A 20,162-nucleotide genomic window follows, 5' to 3' on the forward strand; every position below is an offset into this window, starting at 1 on the left:
ATATCATCACATACTGTACATAGAAATTCTTACTGCCCTAGCCATTTTCACAAAAGAACTTTAGAGGGCGGCAGACTGCTATTTTTGGTTATCAGATGAGTAACTGCACTACGTTTAAACTGGTTTAAACCATTAGTAATTATAAATTCTAATATTTATTGGAACATTACACCTTTAGATCGGTGGCCTTCAAATTGAAAAAAAAATAAACAAGTTAAGATTCTCTGCTGCAAGTACATAAACATAACACAATTATAGTGTTATATAAGGTTTGAACGCGTCTGGTTGAGAGAGTTGACGCGATATCGATTAAGTGTGAGCTGGTCGGTTGTGTTCGTTTGTTGGTGATTCGACGAGGAGGCAAGGTGTCTAGATGCTAGGCCTAGGATCTTGACAAATCTCAGAACTAAGTGATAGGATTATAATTGTCACTGTTTGATAAATTCGTTTGAAGAATACGGGAATAATGTCGGATCTTCCGAATTCACCAGAAGGTATGATTGTATAGGATCGTTGTGTAATTCCTTAATTTAAAATTAGATACTGCTAGCTAGGCAGTCAGCGCATAACCAAGCTCGTTGTGTCGTGGTGGTGGTGGCGGCTGGTAGGTACGGTCTCTTCTGGCCTAGGCCTTGGCGGTTGCCCTAGCCTAGCCAGACCGAGGTGGCAGGCTCTCCAGACCGAGCCTGCCAATACAGCCTGATGCTTGATCATTGATGGCTTTGATACACAGCACAGGGCGCCTAACTCGTGGCCTATCCTATCCCGTAATTGCTAGAGAAACTGGACTGGTGGTGATGATGGTGACCCTCATCCTCTGCTCTGTATGTAGTCTATATAGTATATGTACTGTATGTATGAATGACCCAGCCAGGGCCAGTCCCATGCAAACAAAATAGGCCTAGGCCTACTACTAGGCTACGTATTATTAATATTATGTATGTGTACATCTTAATTTTGATTTATAAATTTGCACAACACTCAATGTAGATTAAAGTATAGGCCTAGATGGACAAAGAATGCCATGTTTCAGACAAACTGGTTTTGATGCAATGTATTTAACAACACTGAGAAAATCAAAAAATTAAATGTGTTTTGTTTGTTTTATTGATTAAAATAGAATATACACTATTTCTATTTTACAAAAATAGGCTTCAGTTACCAGTGAGAATTTTAAATTTGTTAGCATTAGAATTATTCTCAAATTTTGTATGCTACTATATGCCTGGCATAGGCTTACCTTGTCGAATTGACATATAAACTACATGGTTTTTTTTTGCCTTTCCCACATCTTTTTATACTTTTAAATCAATAAGCATACTTATTTGATTATCAGTCTTCTTAGGATATTTATTTAGTCATTCATTAAATAAAATTGACAGAAAGCATAAAATGCAAAATGTGTTCTATATATCACAGCCTTTTTTGCACCCGAAATGGTCCTACACCATGTCAAACACAGGTGAAAATACATACAGGTTTTAATACACAATATCACCCTAAATAAAAAGCTTTTAAAATTTACACCTAGAATTTTCAAACAGAAGATTAAAATGCATGTTTAATATAACATTAACTGAAAAAGATCTTATAACTTAACATTTAGAGATGTAGGCCTACACTACACACTAAATGCATGTATATTATTTTATAAACATCACCTGATCAAATTCATATTTTTCTTTTGTATTTTTTTTTCTTAAGATCCTGAATTAAGGAAAATCATTGATAAGTTAGCCAATTTTGTGGCTAGAAATGGACCGGAGTTTGAAAATATGACCAAGCAAAAACAGGCAAATAATCCCAAGTTTAATTTCCTATTCGGTGGCGAATATTTCAACTATTATCAGTATAAAGTATCTACTGAATCCCAGAGTAAGTGTAGTTAGAAGATTTATTTAATTCTTTTCATATTGAAAGTTTTTACAGTACGTTACCGTATTCATGATGAAGAAGCTATGATATCGTATCATTTATTTTGCCTTTACATATAAAATCCAAAACAGAAACAGAAGTAAATATGCAAGGCAGAATTGCCAGAATGTTATAAAATAAGTAACAGTCGAAGTGGCTCTCCACACAGAATTTTGATAATATTCTTTGCCTTCCACATCTATCATTTTCACAAAACTTGACAGGCCTAGGTTGGAATTAAGATGTTTTTCTTCTCAACATTTTATTATTATCATATTTATTCCTAAAGGCCTTTCCAGACTATCAAATTTTATTTGACAAAAAATTGTTGTATGCCTATATATAGTCATGATGTGTCTATATATGTTCATGATGTGATGTCATCGTGACCATATTTAGGCATGTCACATGCATTTGTCAAATAAAATTTGATAGTCTAGACAAGGCTTTACTCTATCCTAATGGAGGGTTCTGTCAGAATCAACAAACTGTTTGTTCAGACCTTCTCTGATATACAGTGTTACAATAGTATTTGACTTTCAACTGGCATAAAAAGAAATTTGTTTGATCAGACCTTCTCTGATATACAGTATTACAGCCTTACTTGACTTTTGACTGACATAGAAAGAAATTTGTTTGATCAAAAACTTTAAACAGTCACACTGTACATTATCTAATCTAGTCTGATAAAACATTGTGATATCTGAAAGATATAAAAATTGAACCTTGATGTACTGTAGACATGTGGCGTATAAAATGGCTTATTCACATTATATCTTGTTCATTCCATAGTTATTAGACAGCAAAACCAAAAGCTTGCCCAGCAGCAGGCTATACTACAGGATGTCATAACAAAGCATGCTATACAAACAGCACCATGGCAACAGCAGCAGCAACAACAACAACAACAGCAGCATCCACCCCAACAGTTTCAACAGCACCCAATGATGTCACAACGCCATCCGGGTCCAATGCATCCACCGCATCCACAGCAGGGAGGCATGCAACAGCCACCGCCTCATATGCAGCAGGGCTTACCACAAATGCCCTTACCCCCTATGCAAATGCAGTCTCATCAGCAACATATGCAGATGCAGGAGCAGCAACAGAAACAGCAGCAGATGATGCAGCAGCAACAACAGGCAGAGCAGCAGAAGTACCAACAGGCTGAGCAACAGAAGTTCCAACAGGCAGAGCAGCAGAAGTACCAACAGGCAGAGCAGCAGAAGTACCAACAGGCTGAGCAACAGAAGTTCCAACAAATGCAACAGCAGCAACAATTGCAACAGACGTTGGCACAGCATCAGGCTATCCAGAAATCTGAAGCGTCAGCAGTTCAGGCAGAATCTTCTGGACCATCGGATAAACAAATCCAAGATGAGATCCGTGAAAGTCAATCAAACCTCCACGAACAGCAAAAACACTTGATGCTTCAACAGCAGGTGAGATATTATTATTATTATTTAATAAAAAGTAAAAAGAATAGATTCCTTATCTATTTTTTTCAAAAATTCCATCTACAAATAGAGCATTATTTAAGTGATTACAGTAGATTAAATTTTGCATACGAGGTCCAAAATTATTGGGGAGCTCACTTGCATACCAACCAAACATGGGGGTGCCATAGCCAATTCAAGACATGAGACACTTGCGCTACCTATTTTACTGAAAATTCTTATGGACTTATGAACTACCATTTACGAAAATTGCACTGTGCTCTAAAAGACGACAGGAAAAAGGCCACCCAATAGTGCTAGAGAGGTCGCAATATTTACTGGTACCCGATGGCAAAAAGTGTTCCGTCCGGTCGCGATCTCATGGCTGTAATAACAAAGGTAGACTTAGCAAGGCGCTTACCGGCTTAACACCTACTGTAGTCTAGCTTGACATTCCCGCTAACATTGTGCTTAAAATCGTGGCACTTTGACACAGAACAGGCCAGGGACTTTAACTACCAATTTTTACCCCAGTTACATATTTCCCACACTTGCGCTAACAAGTCCTTGAAAATATACCAGTGAATGTGGCAACTCACCTTATAGAAATATTTAAGAGTGAGCCCCCTGGGGCGGAAACAATCAAGCGAGTATAATGAATTGTTGTAACCTATGGAATGCAATAAAAAAGTCCTTCTTTTTAGATGTAACAAAACCAATTAACAAAACAAGTTACTTGAAAAGATGGATCAGGTTAGATGCCTTTTGAGTGATATTAAGGAAAATTCAAACAAGTTATAATTATGAAGATTCATAAGTAGTGGTTTATGTATTAAATAGACAGTTTTAAAAACTTCCACGCCACAAATGTTATTCACTTTTCATTTCAATTGTTTAATTATGAAGATAAACATTCAGCAGCTATTGTTAAAAATTCACCTCTGAATGCTATTGACGGTACATGAAGACACATATTAAAATTTGTAAAACTCGCTATATACTATTAAGACAGTAAACTTTTTTTTTAGGATTGATATTCCCAGAATTGATACAAAATATTTCTTTAATATTTTGTTAGCATAATGTATGAATATTGATAGTATATATTTGAATATTCATTGCCCATTTCTTTAATATTTTGTTAGCATAATGTATGAATATTGATAGTATATATTTGAATATTCATTGCCCATGCACTTTGCAGTAGGTATATCTATATTTATGAATAGTTGACTTACATCATGAATTACAGGAGCAAATTGATGCTTTGGTGATTGAAAACAGACAGGTGCTGATCAATCAAAAAGCCGAGGAGCTTGGGATTGATGCGACAGACTTCCACAACAAGACCCAAGTGATCATTGATTCATGCACTAAAGATGCAATTGCTGTGAGTGTCCAGTTGGATGTATTGTTTAGCATATTTTGTCATGCAATATCAAATAAAAATTATCTCATTAATTCATCCCGTAGATTATACAAGGCTTGCCATTCCAAAAACTAGCATACTGTCGCTAGTTGTTAAACTGAGTAATAATTAGCATACGAAAGTTGCAGTATTGTATACTTTAGTACAGAGAAGCTGTAATACTTTTACTCATAACTTTGGCAATAGTAAGTGGATGCCATTAAATGACCTATAATTTTAAAGCTCTGGAGAATATAAATAAATTAAAAAGTAATTTTCTTGTTTTGATGACTGATGCTGGTTTATTATACCCTTTGCTTTTATTTTGCATTCAGTTTCTACTTAAGAGTTTGTGATGATTTTTACCATTAGGTGAAACTTTTTTATTCCTTGTTTAGCGCACTTATGTTTTTAAAGATCATCGAAGGATGGCCGAATAAAAATAAAAATAAAATTTTGTTTTCTTATTTAGGTAAATAGTTTTTCCAAAAACATCCAGACAGAGGAAAAAATAAAAATAACATTTTATTGGTGAATGTAAAACAAGATAGTTAAATGCTTCAAATTTATATAATTAGGAAGAAATATACATATCTTGTCTTTGGAGATTTCAAGGCAGCGGAGGGCATAATAAAAATAAAGAAAAACTTTTATTTTTTTCTGAAATTTCCACTTTTTCGTGGCTGCTGGTGCGCCAATTGGCCAAAAATAACATTTATTTTTATTCAAAATCATCAATATTTGCAGTCGGTGGGTTCGCTAAACAAGCTATAAAAAAATTCTTTCCTTAATTTGGTTTTCTATTTTTTTTTTAGGTTGGCAAGCAGCTTATATTTTCTACAGCGAAAAGTGAAAAGCATTGTGAATTCATTGGCTTGTTTTTACTGCATCGGATTGTCCCTAAGAATGTTCCATTCCAAGCCAAGTTGCATCTGATATATCTCATTAATGATGTCATCCATCACTGGTAAGTAGTTAAGCTGTAGCATGGTGGTGAAGATGCCTGCCTTTCAACACTCAGGGTAGTGGGTTCAAATCCTTTTGAGATGACTACAGACAATATCACTGTTTAAGCTTTGTATTAATGAGATTTAGCTTATATAGAGTACTAAATGTTATATAATAAGAGGTAAAGGTAGTCCTGTATTCATTACGAAACCTAGGGGAATGAGCTGTTAGCCCATCATACTAAGCCCCAGTATTGTGTGGTAGGGTGGTCAGTTCCTTTCCATGCCGCCTTTTTTCCTCTCTGGTAGTGAACCGGGGACCCATTCATACTCCTGGTTTGAGAGAGACAGACATAGGTGAAGTGTCATGTCCAAGAACACAGCAAAATTCACAGCCAAGGTTCAAACCACCCGACCTCGAGGTTGAAAGACCAAACCCAACTACGCCAACCACTCCCACTATATATTAAAGCCCTGAATCAATTGAAATGTCCTTAGCTAGAAGGTCACCTTTTCTAAATATGGGTAAAAGTTCATGCTGTACCACAGATAAATGTAACGCAACTCCCAGCATGGAGCTATGCTCTCATCTACTGTATTTTTATTGGTTGTCTTACCTATTAAATTATTCAACCTTCCATATATTTAATATAAGCATTCCATTTACTCTTGGCTGTTTACAAGAAGGGCCCTGAGTAACAGCTGACCTGTAGTTTTCTAGAAGGTCATCCTTTCTGAATATGATAAGAAGATAATCTTGTACTTCTTTATTAATAATAAAGTAAATTTAATGTAAAACAGCTCTCAGCTACAATATTTAATGGTTGGCACACAGTTTAATAATTCATCGTATAGGGAATAAAAATTAACTTTCCATCATACTATTGGCTGTCTAAAAGTGTTAAGCTACACTTAGCATTTAACTATATATTCAGCATTACAACATATTTATATCCTACCAAGTACCCAGTTTTACACACAGTATGCAATAAAACCCAAATGATATGCCATGCTTATTAAAACACACAATGTAAATAGCTTTGGGATTTAACAAACAAAAATTTAATAAGCATTAACGTGTCGCATACAGTACTATTAAGTTGTTAATTCTATTTGCATACAATATTATAAATATTTCAAACGAATATAATTAAATATTTAATGAACTGTCAAATTGGATCCAGCCTTCTTCAACTTTGGCATTTAAAAGATTCATCGGAAGCTAATGAGATATTTATGGTATTATAGCACAAGACGAGGAGCTTCAGACCTGCAGAGAGCAATCCAAGGTGTTGTCGTACCAATATTCTGCAGTGCTTTACTCTGCATTGATCAGATGGATGAGGACAAAAGAGACAGGGTTGAAAAAGTAAGGACTTATTAACTTATTCACTTTGAGGGAAGTCTAAGTTAAAGGGAGAGTCTAAGTTTAGGGCAGACTTACAGGGAAAGTCTATAGAAAGTCTATTTGAAGAGGAAGGTTAAAATTTACAATTATTTCAGTTTTCTCATTTTTCATTAAATGATTAATGTTGGAGATTCGGTCTTTCCGCACAGGTATAAGTGGTAACATAATTAAAGACTTGGAGATGTGACTCCATGTAGTAAAGTGTGGAATCTCCCAAAATTAAAAACACCAGGACAAATACCGTATTTATTCAGATAAACATCCTGGGGCGTTTATTATGTAGAAGGATGTTTGAGGGGGCATATATTCGAGTGAGGCATTATGTTTTGCTGGTGTAAATGAATACATATATGCCTAAATAAATGCCCCTAATTTTCCTGTAAATGTGAAACTAAAACACATACAGTAATTACTGTCAAGTGTGTTACTGTACGATCATAATGACGTATTGATCACAACTGGGTTTGAAAAAGTGTAGTTCTACTGGGGTAGAACATTAATAGAATATGTTGAGAATGATGTTACTTTCATTAGTTATTTAGGGTGGCATTTATTTGAGAAAAAATAATTGCCCTGGGGCGCTTATTCAAGGGAAGCGTTTATTCCAACTGAGGCTCTAAAGAGGGCATTTATTCAAAGACAGGGAATTTATTCAAACAAATACAGTACAGTATATAGTTTATTGATTTATTGGCATGTGTTTAATGTATATGTACAGAATATTTTTATTTTATTTATTTATTTATTATAAGTACATTTTTTATTATTCTTCCATTTCAGGTTCTTAAGCTATGGGAGACCAATAACTATTTTGACAGTGACACAATTGAGCAACTTAAAAACCCAATTGTCTCCATGAATAATTTTCAGGTATGTTCCGGTAGTAGTAGATCCCTAAAACACAGGGACACATTTCCCCCTACCCATTTTCTCCTAGCTGTTAACTAGATAAACTTCATTAGTTAAAATTGATTCTGAAATAGCAGGCAACTCATGTTTTTCCAGGTTTTTTTTTTTTTTCCTATATTTTGTGTGTTTCTTTTGTGGTGTATCTATAATTATCATTCCTGTTTTCATTTGATTTAGTTCTAAAGCATTGTTATAGATATTGACTCATCATGAGTTTTATAAATGAAATTGTAAATTTTGTAATTTATTATCTTGAATTAAATTTTTTATCATTGTACATTTAAATTGTGTTCATTTACATTTTAATGAATTGTTTGTTTCTTTAATGTTAATAGAAAACCTTTTATATAGTGATTAAGTTCACTTTTAGGTAATCCTCAGGCTTTTGTTCTTGTCTTCTGAATTGTATTATATTTTGTACTGACTTTGCCTGGAAATAAATTAAATTAAATAATATAGAAACATAAAAACAAAATGTATAAGACAATGATATCCATAGTAGCCCGTGGCTGAATTTGGGATTCAATTTACAATATGTCATACATAGAAAGATAGGTAAAAAAATTAAACAAAGACATGTTATTGTCAGTTTCTGTATTTGTGATGTTATTTTAACCATCAGGCAAATGTGATGCAGGAGAACCAACAGGGTATTCAACAGTTGCAACAGACGATGGAAACCAGGATACAACAGCTGCAGAAACAGCACATGACCTTTGTCAATCACCTTAAGCAACAACTAGAAATCAACAAACAGCAACAGCAGCAAAAGATGCAGGCTGAACAAATGCAGATTGCACAAGGTAACGTGTTCACACCTTAAGTTTATTTTCCAAAGAATCGCTACATGCTATCGCTGATTGCTTTCGGTGATGCTGATTGGTCGGTCGAATCGGGGAGCCTTCCTGATTGCGTCGGTGACAGCTATGCAGTACAACAATTGCACTGAAAATACTCTATCGATAGTGTAGAGATTTTAACGAAACCAGGCTCTAGAGAGGCACCCGATCCCAGAAAAGATCAAGACTGAACCGATGCTAACAGGAATACCTAAACACAGATCTCCGGTTAGTGGTAACGGTGTAACCACATACTTCGGTTTGAGTGCTAGCTTGGTGGGTTTTTTTTTACCCTGCGGTTATGGATCCTGAAGTCCTTTTCGAAAGATAAAAATAAACATAGTGTTCTTTAACTAAGTCTACAATTGTAATTACTCATATGTTTGTTTATTAGCTATAGGTATCAATCTACCTACAACAATGGTGAGTAACGTTACAGGATCGTCAAACACCGTGACCTCACAAGGTCAACAGCAACCTCAAGATAGTCAAGCAGGTATTTTTACAATATTTAAGTATTAGCATCATCATCATCATATCTACCACCGTCATCTGTGTTATAATCATTGTCCGTCACTCATCATTGTCATTATTATCGTCATCATATGGCCGCCATCATCATATATTTATTATTGTTAATATTACTACTATCATTATTACTATTATTGTGATCATCATCATCATTAATTGCATTATTATTGTTCTAACTACTATCATTATCTATATCATCATTTAATCATCACCAGCATCATCATCTTCATCACCAAATCACCTTCTGGTGTTCTTCATGTATTCCAGCACATCCTTGTCACTAGCAAATATATTATATATTTGTTTCTAAATCTAAATAATTTATTCGTGGATTTGATAATAAACAGGTGGTCATCCTGGTCCTGGCATGCCGTCCTATGATCCTTCAATACCACCACCTGGATTTCATGTTGCACCTCCTCAACAATTCCAACCCAATCAAGGTAGGAATTTAAAATTAAAATTAATGTATGATATTTAATAACTGTGTGTAATTTTAGTTTTTATTGAGGTGCAGTTTTTCATTATAAATTATGTTGCTATAAAATCTACTTTAGTTACAATCAATGAATAAGTATTTTTTTTCTGAGATTTTTCATTTAGCAGAGCTTTCTGTATTATTATCTTTTAAATTCAACCATTCAAATGTTTATTCAGTTTATTTCAGTTTGTACCATAGAATAATATAATCTATGTATTGACTAATTGATTGGTTATATATTGATATGATTATAACATAATGTTATAGTATATATTGTTTGATTCAGTTAATCTTAAACATAATTAAATGTCTACTATTGTTGAAAATTGTTATATTATAATGATCTGAACGCTTTATTTCAGGAATGCCAGCTCCACCCCCTAGTCATCCTCCACCTCCATTTAACCCTCACGTACCGCCTCCTAACTTCAGCCTTCCGCCACCAGGCTTTGGTGCTGAGATGTCTGGGCAGGCTCCTTACCCGTCTGTAGCTCCGCAGCCCAACTTACCACATAGTGATGCAAGCTTGATGCCGACTGCCCCATATTATGATCTGCCTGCCGGCCTGATGGCACCTCTTGTCAGGGTCAGTACACATTGATTGACTGCATTTATTATATGAGAATAAATTAATAGCCTTAGGAACATATCAATTTACTATCATTTTTTTATATTTATGAATACTAGTATGTATTGTGATACCTATTGCTATTATCATTATCATCAGCTTTCATTTTCAAATATGTAATCATATTTCCTGTTAATTCTAAGCTATAAGTTTTCATTAATTGTGAAATATTTAACCCCCCCCCCCCCCCCTCTCCCCCCCCCTTCTCTAGCTTGAAGATACGAACTATGAGCCATTGGACCCAGATCAGATAAGACTTCCCCCTCCTCAACCACCATCAGAGAGGCTTCTGGCAGCTGTTGAAATGTTCTATGCACCTCCATCAAGGGAATGCCCTAGGAACATGTAAGTGAACAATATTTGAATGTAAATTAATTATTGTTCGGTTGTCATTTAATAATGTATAACTTGTTAAAATAACATAGTCCATAATTGGTGCTGTATATTAATGATAACATCTATTTATTTTTCTGTAATTGATTGAATTTTTTTCTTCGACTCTAAAGTGATGGTTGGGAAGCAAATGGTCTTTTTGAGTTCTTCAAAGCAAAGCAGAAACATTCAAAGATAAGAAAAGAAACTGAGGAACAGGAAGTGAAAACAAAGAGATATAAATCCAAATCGCCATCACCAAGGAGACGGTAAATCAACTTAAATTTTGAAACATGGTGCTGTACAGTCACGCTATTACTTCTACATATGAAAAAAATCATATTACTGTATTTAATGATATTGAATGTAATTTTACATGTTTTTATTCAGGTCAAGGTCACAGACACCTCCCAGACGAAGACTACCCTCACATTCACCGTCACCCCCGTATCAGCGGCGTTCTGTCTCACCGCCTTACAAAAGACGCTCTGCATCACCACCATACCAGAGAGCCTCTGTCTCGCCTCCTTATCAAAAGCGTTCAGTCTCCAGATCTCCGCCTCCACCTCACAGGAGAAAAGCACGCTCACGTTCACCTGCGTACAGAAGACGATCGCATTCGGCATCGCCTCCACATCAACGTGTAGCAAGGTCAAGGTCAAGAACACCGCCGAGGAGGAGAAGGTCGAGATCGCCATCCCCAGATGCTGGATTGTGAGTGTTGTTATGAGTCATTTGTCCTCTTATTATGCTAGCGTGCACTGTCAGATTGATGCTTGTTATACAATGTTTAAACATTTTGTGCTCACATTTCTTTGCAGCTCTTTCTACCAAGCAACCAGTGCTGATTCAATGTTAGGACAAGAAAATAAAGGACATCAGCTACTTAAGAAAATGGGTGAGTTTTTCAGGCAATCTCACCCCTTCGCTTATTTGAATTGTGTTCAACCATTATTGCCTAATTTATTTATCAGTCAAAGGGGGAATGGAAGAAAGTTTACCTAACTAATCCAGATGATGCAAGATGGATGGTTATTAAATACCTTGTGTATAGCTTTATAACTTTTTTTAACACATTTTTAATTGTTAGGTTGGGGAGGTCAAGGTCTTGGTGCTAGAGAGCAAGGAATTGTCGATCCCATTTCTGGTGGAGAGGTTCGAGAGAAAATGGACATGTACAAAGGCGTGGGAAATTCTATCAACGATCCCTTTGAAAGTTTCCGAAAGAATAAAAGCCATTCGTTTATCAGTCGAATGAAAGCAAGAGATGAGGAAAAGAAAGGTTTGTTTGGAATCAATTCAAAAATTATTATCTCTATTGATAATTTACTTGCCAACTACAAGTATAATCATATATGACATGTTCCCACAAAATCAGAACAAAGTCTCAAATTAAAATGCTGTATTTATGTATTTTTCAGCAACGAAGCGTGAAATCGCAGAATCAAGTAAGTGAGAGGGTAGTGATTCTGGCTGTGAACATTCCTGAAACAACTTGAAACTGTAGATTACTACAAAGGAAGGCAAACCCATTGGCTTACTCAAGGCAACTGAAAGATAAAGGGCGCATTGTGTCCAATAAAACAGTACAAAGGATTTAATAGAATTCAATAGAATTCGTTTTGATTAATATATACTGTACTCGCAATGGCGTATCTAGGATTCTTGATGGTGGGGGCAGGGGCTTGATGATTAGGTGAGGTGGTGTAGAGCCCATAAATGTAAAAATTTACCACAAATGTAAAAGTAAACACAAATGTCAAAACATTGTACCCACAAATGTCAAAATAACCGCAAATATCACATAGTTACCAACCTGAGAGATTTTAAATGTGTGACTACACCAGTTAAGTGGGGGTGGGGGCATCAGGTGTCGGCTGGTTTCAGTCACATCAACGGTTTGTTGTGACAATGAAACACAAAAGACCGCACTCGACTAGGTTCTATTAAGTGCTTGGTTGGCAGGGATTTTTCCTGCTGAATGATTTTCGAACGAGATAACGAAACCTCTCTCCAAAGCTACTGCATGACCTTCTTTGTATATTTAATAAAACCAATTTCTTCTAATTTTAAATACAGTTTCCCCTGAATTTGTTATCACGCATAGACTTGTGCTTAATGTGTTTCTGCAAAATGCGTGTTTCATCCAAAATCACTTAGAAATGCGGGACCGTCCCGCATGATGCAAGGCGGTTGGTAATAATGATGTCATAACATGTCAACCACAAATGTCAAAACTCGCCCAACAGTGTAAAAAGCTGTTTAACCACAAATGTAAAAACATTTCACCTACAAATGTAAAAATTCTTTCTAAGATAAGTTATCAGATGTATGGGTACGGTGTATGTGTGTGCGTGAGGTTTTCCTAAGCATTAAAATCTTTTAAATTGTTGAAAGACCCTAATGAACTGCTTATAGTAGAGCAGCGAAGAGCCTAGTTGCTTCATAGAGGCAATATTGGTGTCAAATTGTTCTGAAAATACATGTACTGTATCTATATCTATGCAGCATTTTGTCCGAAAGTGATCGCAAATGATATATCTGACCTTTGACCATAGATAATGAGCATAATTATACATATCTCCATATATCAGATACATAGGCTGTGCTCTAATTTATAATATGTTCTAGCATATTATAAATATTTAAATTAATTATGAAAAATATTTAATATGGCGACCATTAACAGACCTGGAATCTTTATGAATCATTAACTGTACACTGTATCCTTCTTATTTAATTAAAGATCATGCTGACTACTATAACGATGTAACAATATCTGCATATATGCCTGACATAGGAAAATGAACACAATCAATTCACTACACCTCATTCAATATTGATCGTTTCAGACTGAAGCAACATACTCATTGAATTGTAAATAATTATTGAGAACCTTCCAGTCATCGTAGGATTTTGCTTAAATATTTAAAAGCACTATAAAAAAAAAACAATTTCATCGTCATAAGTGCCTACTGTAATATACTGGGAAACAAACAGCTGCATATTTTTCGTTTAGTAATATTCAGACCTAGACGTTAAAAAGCCACGATCAATCAATATTTTCATTGTAATAAAACTATATAATTATAGTGTTCTGCAAATTCTCTTATATTTTTTTCCGGGTTAATAATTCATTTCAAGGTAAATGTAGTTGTTTACCATACCATCAAGATTGGGTCTACCAACTTAAATGTCAACTTAACTTTGCACCCGACTGGACTGCCCATCCGTACGCCTCTGCCAATTTTTCAATAATACGTGTGGCACGTCGAAAGCAATGTCAAATTCAAATAGTATGTTGTTTTTCGTGTATTTTTCATAGGCCATATGGCGGCGGGACCACTGGACATTTGGCGGACCACCCACGGACCCTTAGCGCTTGACTGACCGCCATTAATTTTCAGTGTACCGATGGATCACAGGTTTTGTAACACTGATCTGGGTAGTTTCCAAGATTAGGCTAGGGGTGACGGTTAGCCCTCAGAGGTTCTGCATTATCATTTTGTTGTGTCATTTTTTCGTATTTTTGTTTTTTACGCACAAACGCATTTCGTGCATTACATTTTTTGGACAAAATTTTGCAAAATTTAAACATGTATATTCCGAACAATTTGAGACCAAAAGTAAGTCTACAGCTTTCCGTTGCCAAAATACTTTAAATGAATTTATTCTAAAAGTAGGTGGCCATTTTTAATTCAAAGAAGCGGCCATAGTAGGCGTCAGAAACTTGACACACAATTTTTGTTTTAATCTACACATCAGATATTTTGTGCGTAGCTTCATGCTTTGGTAAATATAATGCACAGCTAGGTCCCTTAGTTGCTCTACTATAAGCAGTCAGTTAGGGTCTTTCAATGTAAGATTTTAATGCTTAGGAAAACCTCATGCACAGACACATACCCATACATCTGATAACTTACAGTATCTTAGAATGAATTTTTACATTTGCGGTTGACATGTAATGACACTTGAAGTAAAAATGGAAAATGTTTTTACATTTGTGGTATAAACAGATTTTTAAACTTTTACTTTTGTGGTGAATTTTTACATTTGTGGGCTCTACAACGGGATCAATGATTAAGTGAGGGGGCGCAAGGGCGCAATTTTGTTTTTGGTTAGGCATGCGCCTCCCGCAAAACTTTTAGATACTGTATACAGTGCTTGCATACCCCATATTTGAATGGTCATGCATATTATGTTTTATAACAAGAGAACCAACTAATTTTTGCCGAAAAAATATTGAGTTTTATTGAGCTTTAATATCTGTACAGTCAGCTTGGAGGTAACATTTTCCCCCACATAGTACATTGGATTGTCGTACCAAATACAAATAGTTTTTATACTTCAGAAAAACTGATTACTGTATACCAATCGTTTGTGCACTAAAGCTTATAATTAAAAAAGTATAATTATGTTGATAGAAAATCAGTTAACATTAGCAAGTAATCCAATTGATTTTATCACAATAATTGGATATCAAATTGTTGTAATAAATAAACCTCCTTTGTAAATATTGTTTTCACTTTGTCTTATGATGTCAATAGTCTGTGACTGTTAGCTCAATACAGCTCAGTAATTAGGCCAATCCTCGTTTAGTGGTCATGAATTTTTTTTTTTTTTTTTTTTTTTTTTTTTTTTTTAGGAATTTTACAATTTTAGCGTTTCTATTTCAATCTAAACATAGGTCGACCTACATCGTTTTGTTATAATCAGCAATGCATTATGCTATTTAGTTTCGCAATAAATGCCCACCGAGCTCGAAACCACTTTTTTTTTTTTAAATTGCAAATCAATAACGCTGAATCATTATACGTTTTGCATGACCAATGAGATGGTAACACAGTTGGAAAACGCATCATTAATATACAGACACTTCGTTTGGGTTCTTTGCGACGTCAATAGGAATGATGGAATGGCCTACACTTGAACACAACATGGTGATAAACCTCGCTCGGTTAGGAGTGGACGAGCCTTATGTTAAGAACGTATCGGATCGGCATCACTCGGCTCGGCATCGACTAAACAATTCTTGGCGTCAAGAATGGGAGAATGAAACAGGAAAATCATTTACAACGTGTTCTAAGTTTCATTGCAATGACGATGCCACGGACGGAGCCCCTGTTCTTGTCCAAGGTTTTACACAACTGCCTTTTAACTTTATTATTCCACTTTGTCATAAACATAAACATTTTGAGGAAGGAAGAAGAAATTGGTTCAGAATAGTTAAAGACGCAACAGTTCTTGTGGTTAGCAGGCCAAGAGCTTAAGGGAAAAAGAAACAAAAAAAAAAAAAAGCTCGGCGAAAAAAAAAAAGCGAGTTTGAAATTATTACAATGGATCTGGTTTCTCTCTCTTAATGCTTAGGCCTATAACTGATGGATTTCTTGTCAATTTTTGGATTTTCAGACAATTTTTATTTTATTAGCCCTGAATATTCATCTTGAATGAAATTGATAATATCTGTAAATCTTCGGGTTTATAGAATGCTTACCGGACAGGCGCCACTTACTAAACTTGCACTTTTACAATGCGAGTGTTTGAATACGAGTGTTCACTTATAAATCTTACAGCAAAGAGGTATAATGAAATTATATTGTCAATGAAATTTGTACATTTCTTCACGAGAATGATCGAATGTTTTTATCAAGTATGTTTAAGATAGTATGTTTTACTAACATTCAATATACGCGTGCTCTAATTCATTTTGAAATGCTCAACCATTTGACTCAAATTAGTACCAACACAGTGTGGAATTGACGTCATCACAAGTTTAACACTGACACACACCTTGAATTATATTATTGGTGTATAGCTTTATCAATATTGTACTGTACTATGATTTTATCTATAGGCCTATCATTATCTATACTCTTTCATTTAAGTTTGACATGTTATGCCTATTTATTGGATTGAATTTATATGTCTAACTGCTATTGAGAAAGAACTAAGTATGTCTATTGTTAACTCTTAAATAAATATTAAATTTATTTTTTTTTCTATTGTGTGATGAGATTTAATTTTACTTTAATTAATTACAATAATTTAATTACTAAAAGAACTTTACAAAAGACATAAGGAAAGGTATGATTTGTTTAAATTTGGATTAAGTTTGTTACTATATGCATTGAACAGCATTGAACTTGTACTATAATTTAATAGCACCGTTATGTTATTTATCTCCACCCGACCATTTGACTGAGCCAGACTGAAAGCATATTTTGTATTACATTAACTTCGAGAGATGCTGCTGTAGATAGGTTATAAGCATATTTACATAGGGGCCTATTTGATACGTCAGTGTAAAGTATCATCATCACCGTTATCATTATCATTGTCATTATTATAATCAACATCAACATTATCTTCATCATCCATTATAATGCTATTAACATGGTTTTCTGTGATGCGAGTTATGCAACATACACAAATATATCTGAACTTACAGATAATCGTACGTACTTTTATTGAACTAATTCATATTTGTATAATGCATAAATATGTTAATTTTAAATTACCTGTTTATCGATGTCAACTTTCAGAATCATTCGACAGTAACATAGTTTGTAGGAGTATATCCATTGAATAGTGCTTCATCATTCAGAATATTGCGCTACATTTATTTCGAAATAGTCATAGGCCTAATAATAAAGGTTTCATACATTCACGCTCATATTAAAGGATGATGGAACCATATTCATCAGCGATTTAAATACATTATCCGGTAAAACTCGAGAGCATCGCATCGGATGGGTAAAATGTCAACGAATTTAGCAGGCGCGATCCAGGAATTTGAAATGGCGGGGGCACAGGTCTACCTTCTATATCTTCATCCGTCGATACTGATTAATAGTGTAGCCATTATCTAGATTCTTTCATCTAAGTTTGATCTTTTAGGCCTAATTATTGGGTTGAATTTTTATGTCAAACCGGTATTTATTATTGAATATAATTCGACTATGAACTAAATAAGTATTTGTCACTCGTAAATAAATATCAGTGGTTACAAAAGACAGTTAAAATTGTATGTTTTAATTTTGATTATGCTTGTTATTTTATACACACAGGAATGTTTGTACTAACATTTTTAATAAATTAATTTAACGACATAGGTCTATTTAAATCACCATATTATTTATCTTCACCCCTTGAACAGAAGCAAAATAATTTGCTAAGCCAGTATATTTTATGTGAAATCAACTTCGAGAGATGCTGTTTAAGAAGTTTAAGCTATTTGCATATACTGGTACGTCGGTGTAGTTTTAGTGTAGAATAAGTGTCATTACCGTTGTCTTTATCATTATTATTATTGTTATCATCATCAACAACCATAATACTGTACTATTAACATGACTTTTATGACGTGATGCGAGTTACCATACAAAAATATAACTAAACTCACAAGTATTCTTACATACTTTTATTGAACTTATATTTGTAACACATACACATGCATTTTTATATATTTTTACATTACCTGTACATCAATGTCCACTTTCAGAATCACTCAACAGTAGCGTATATTTGTAGGAGTATATTTATATTACTAATAATAAAAACTAAATAATTTTATTAATACAGTATATGGCAATAATAGCTGATAGCATTTTGTGAATGTACTGCGTTTATATCGTTGCACCACTCGACTCTAGTACTTTTACATATATATTGTTCACAATTCGATTAAAGATTTGTTTATCAAATAATCTATAGAATGAATAATTATATACGCCTAAAAGATAGTATCGACTGTCAACAATCGGCAATTATTTTTAGGCTAGGTCTATACACTGTACTATGTGAGTTAGTATCCTTCCGCTGAATGTACTTGACCACTTATATTGCTCAGTATGTAAATTGGTCTTCTTGCGCCAGCTAGAAAAATAAACATAATAAACATTCTATTTTAATGATTGTGAACAAAAATTCGAAAGAAAAAATATGGGTGAACGTGAAATTAAACCATATGAAAACATTATGAACATTAAAAAATATACCAAAACAAATTCATGATACAATATCATTCGTCACATTGATGACTAAAAAATTATATAACTGAATTTTGTTTTATACGAGCTTATCAATCATTACGTTAATTTTAATTTAATCAAAGTTGAACTCACCGAAATTTTGCACCATTCTTATTCGTCTATCTTGATCATATACATGCATACGTCCAGTCATGTTTTTCAGGAACCTGGTTCTGTTAGCATTGAGAGGGCAATGAAGCTTGCTGCTAAATTGTTCTGGAATTGAAGTTCTATATTTGTTGTGTGATACCAATTGTGGACTGCAACTGTCAGGCGAACAAGATCCGTTTAGCGAACTTCTCTGAATAAACTCATATTGTCCAGTTGTTGCAGAAGTCGATGGTGAAGTTTTCTGTCTTTTCACGCTTAGATCAAGTGGTTCATCATCCAAAGATTGTCGTTTTCGACTGTCATGTGATTTAGTAGAAAGATCCATTGGATACGAGACTGACTGAATTTTTGATTGGTTCACCGCATGCACAGAGTTCTCATAAGGCATTAGCATATGACGTGGGTATTCAACTTGATGATAAACAAACCTCACGGGACTCACTGCAGCTTGAGGTGATTTTGTCTTTTGATTGTTGTCAAATCTTACATTGGGTGGAGATTTAAGTTGCACGCCTGATGAATCAACCATAAATTCCTGTACATATTGTTGATAACGTAATTTTAAGTACTTCCAATCGTTCTCCATTCCTGACGACTTACAATGTTTACAATCTACATTCATAATCCAAAAGTTGTCTTTTCCTGAAGGCCTATCTGGACGACGCAGAACTTTTTTGAAACAATCGTTGATACTCAAAGTATGACGCACACTGTTCTTCCATCCTTCGTAACCCCCACGAAGGCAACAAAAAGCTTTCGGCATGAAATTTGTAATGTTCTGTAGCGTCATCATGGTATTGGGATTCGACACGATGGCAAAGGTAATCATCTCGACGTAAGAAAATGGAGATTTGATATGCCGCATATAGTCTGGTCGTGGTCGTTTTCGCTTATTGACTTTCGGTGTTTCGGTGGGTGATTCAATTTGTACTCCCTTTGTAACACATTCAACATCATCAGAATTCTGAGGCTCCAGTTTAACAGAAACACTATCTGGAACAGCTTCATGAACGGTAGAGTCAGCCCAGTGGGCACAACTTGGTTGAAATAACGTTGATTCAACGTAATATGCAAACATTGAATCTACGTTTAATTTTTGTTGTATATGAAAGTTTGCATCAACGTAAATCTCAACGTTGATTCAACGT

The 20,162-nt window shown here is 34.7% G+C and overlaps 2 protein-coding genes across 2 annotated transcripts; one reads left to right on the forward strand and one right to left on the reverse strand.

Moving 5' to 3' along the window:
* The first annotated feature begins 251 nt into the window (after nt 1-251).
* Nucleotides 252-15,387, forward strand: LOC117106413 (calcium homeostasis endoplasmic reticulum protein-like). Its single transcript, XM_033247776.1, has 17 exons — nt 252-494; nt 1,705-1,875; nt 2,707-3,356; nt 4,603-4,740; nt 5,574-5,725; nt 6,954-7,074; nt 7,894-7,983; nt 8,645-8,825; nt 9,256-9,357; nt 9,740-9,835; nt 10,236-10,459; nt 10,713-10,846; nt 11,008-11,142; nt 11,264-11,587; nt 11,695-11,771; nt 11,964-12,155; nt 12,295-15,387. The coding sequence occupies exons 1-17, from the start codon at nt 467-469 to the stop codon at nt 12,327-12,329; spliced, it is 2,850 nt and encodes a 949-aa protein (XP_033103667.1). The 5' UTR covers nt 252-466; the 3' UTR covers nt 12,330-15,387.
* A 2,891-nt stretch (nt 15,388-18,278) lies between these two features.
* LOC117106415 (forkhead box protein A2-A-like) lies at nt 18,279-20,037 on the reverse strand. The gene is made up of 2 exons (XM_033247778.1): nt 18,997-20,037; nt 18,279-18,748 (listed from the first exon to the last, which is right to left on the reverse strand). The coding sequence occupies exons 1-2, from the start codon at nt 19,877-19,879 to the stop codon at nt 18,678-18,680; spliced, it is 954 nt and encodes a 317-aa protein (XP_033103669.1). The 5' UTR covers nt 19,880-20,037; the 3' UTR covers nt 18,279-18,677.
* Between the last annotated feature and the right edge of the window lie 125 nt (nt 20,038-20,162).

The sequence above is a fragment of the Anneissia japonica genome, unplaced genomic scaffold (assembly GCF_011630105.1).
Source record: "Anneissia japonica isolate Jap-2015-1 unplaced genomic scaffold, ASM1163010v1 scaffold287994_len634616_cov204, whole genome shotgun sequence".
Taxonomy (NCBI): domain Eukaryota; kingdom Metazoa; phylum Echinodermata; class Crinoidea; order Comatulida; family Comatulidae; genus Anneissia; species Anneissia japonica.